General features: G+C 30.8%; 1 protein-coding gene across 1 annotated transcript; it reads left to right on the top strand.

Annotated features, from left to right (window-relative positions):
- Positions 1-77: 77 nt before the first annotated feature.
- LOTGIDRAFT_176198 (hypothetical protein) lies at positions 78-830 on the top strand (the record flags this gene model as incomplete). Its single annotated transcript, XM_009067365.1, has 1 exon — positions 78-830. One exon carries the CDS (start codon positions 78-80, stop codon positions 828-830), a length of 753 nt encoding a protein of 250 aa, XP_009065613.1.
- Positions 831-2,152: the final 1,322 nt, after the last annotated feature.

Here is a 2,152-nt window from a genome sequence, read left to right as displayed (position 1 = left end):
TTATAAATCTATTTATAGCTCAATTAGTCTATGAATTTGGATTAGAATTTTCTGACTATCCAGTCCTTTGTAAAGCAATGGGTATTTCAAATCATTATTTTTGGCTCTCGGCAACATTTTGGATGAACTGTTGTACCATAGTTTTGTTTATGAAATTATCTTTCCCATTACATTCTCGAGCTTTTACAACTAAATATATTTTACTAAGAAGTAGTTTATATTCTACCATTACACCATTAGTAATTGTAGTCATCACCATTGTAGTCAATATGAGTAATAATGGTACAATAGGCTATGGTAATAGGGCAATGTGCTATATTAACGATGCCAATTATAGACGCTATGCTTTCGCCTTACCCCTGGGTTTACTGATTATCACAAATGTTGGATTGTTCAGTTATACTTTCATTAAAATCAGAGTGGATCAGGTTGAATCAACCATAAACAAAGAAAATAAAATAAATATATTGGCCTGTTTAAAACTCTCGGTAATTACAGGTGCTGCTTGGATTTTTGTCTTTATTTATGAAGCGACTGGTGCCATAGTTTTTGCGTACCATTTCACATTTTTAGTGGGAGCACAAGGGGTTGTCATTTTCTTGACTTTTGTTGTCAATAAACGTGTTTGTATGTCTTGTAAGGATAAACTTCACCGTACATCAGACTCTGGTAGTAGTGGTATATCTAAACAGAAAAAATATGTAGTGAAATCTACCGGTGAAAGTCCATTGCCAAGTTTATCTAAAAGTAAATCTAGTACTGATTCAGATACGGGCCAAACTGCAAAACTCCGACCACCTTTACCCAACTTCAACGATGAAGCGGTTTAGTCGTCAAATCCTAATTTCATGTGACATTGATCATTAATCATCAGTAAAGATCATGATTTATGTAACGTTATTTTACGACTAAGTTCATTTAGATTCTATTTATTGTCATCAGCAAAGATGCGGGATTTAATTATCGTTGATCATTAGTGTAAATCATGATTTTATGTAACGTTGAACCAGCATGGAAGATTTATGTAACGTTATTTTATTTTTTTATTATTTTATTATTTGACATTGATCATCAGTCAAGATCGTGATTTTATGCAGCGTCGATTATTGGTCAAGATCATGATTTTATGCAGCGTCGATTATAGTCAAGATTGGGATTTTATGTTACGCTGATTAACAGTGAAGATCATGATTTTATTTCATTTATTAGGTAATGCATTTTATTTAAAGTGATACTACGTCTTAGAATAAATATGAAATTTAAGTTCTCGAAAAGGTCAATATTAGTCTACATTCATCAGTTAGCTTACCTGGTGTCATAAAGTTACAACAGAATCCCTAAAAAATCTGGAAAATTGGAAAATTCATAAAAATAATTTTTTTCGTGATATTAAGCGTTTTTCAATAGTTACAAGACACATGGTATATCTACTAGCTCTTATTCGCCAAGTTTAAAATTCTTAAATTTTATGTTAATTCTAAGACGTAGTATCACTTTAGGAACACTTATCATCATGCAAACATCATGATTCATGTAATGTTATTTCACTACTGCAGTTCAAGTTCATTATTGATTTACTTAGTATTTTAATTTAAGGTTGATCATCAGTGAAAATATCATGATTTATGTAAATTTAGTAAAGTTCAGGATTTTAAGTAAAGTTGAGTATCAGTGAAGATTTTATGTGACATTGATCATCAGTAACAATCACGATTTTATGTAACGTTGATCATCAGTTAAGCCACTGATTTATGTAACGTTATCTTGCTCCATGTTTATTTTCTGTTACGCAGATCATCAGTTTGATAATCAATGTTATATTAAGTCATGATTATTAGTAAAATCAGTAAAGATTCAGGGTTTGTGCAAATATTACGATTTCGTTCCTTTGTTATTATATTTTTTGTCTCTGTAATAAAGAGCCCGTTTCCTGATAACTATAAGGACGAATTCGGGGATATTAGCAAATCCTACAAGACAAGCTTCGAGTTGTCAACAATAACGTCATTACAAATGGACTGTAGTAGAAAACTTGTTAGACTACAATGTTGACTTTTAAATAATTTTCTTAATTTATTTGTTGTATTTTGAACTATTGTCTCAACTCTTGAGATTGTTCTTTTAAATATTTGAAGCTCATTCTTGTTTTTCA

This window comes from Lottia gigantea (assembly GCF_000327385.1).
Source record: "Lottia gigantea unplaced genomic scaffold LOTGIsca_815, whole genome shotgun sequence".
Lineage (NCBI taxonomy): Eukaryota > Metazoa > Mollusca > Gastropoda > Lottiidae > Lottia > Lottia gigantea.
This window is presented reverse-complemented; position numbering and strand designations above follow the sequence as displayed.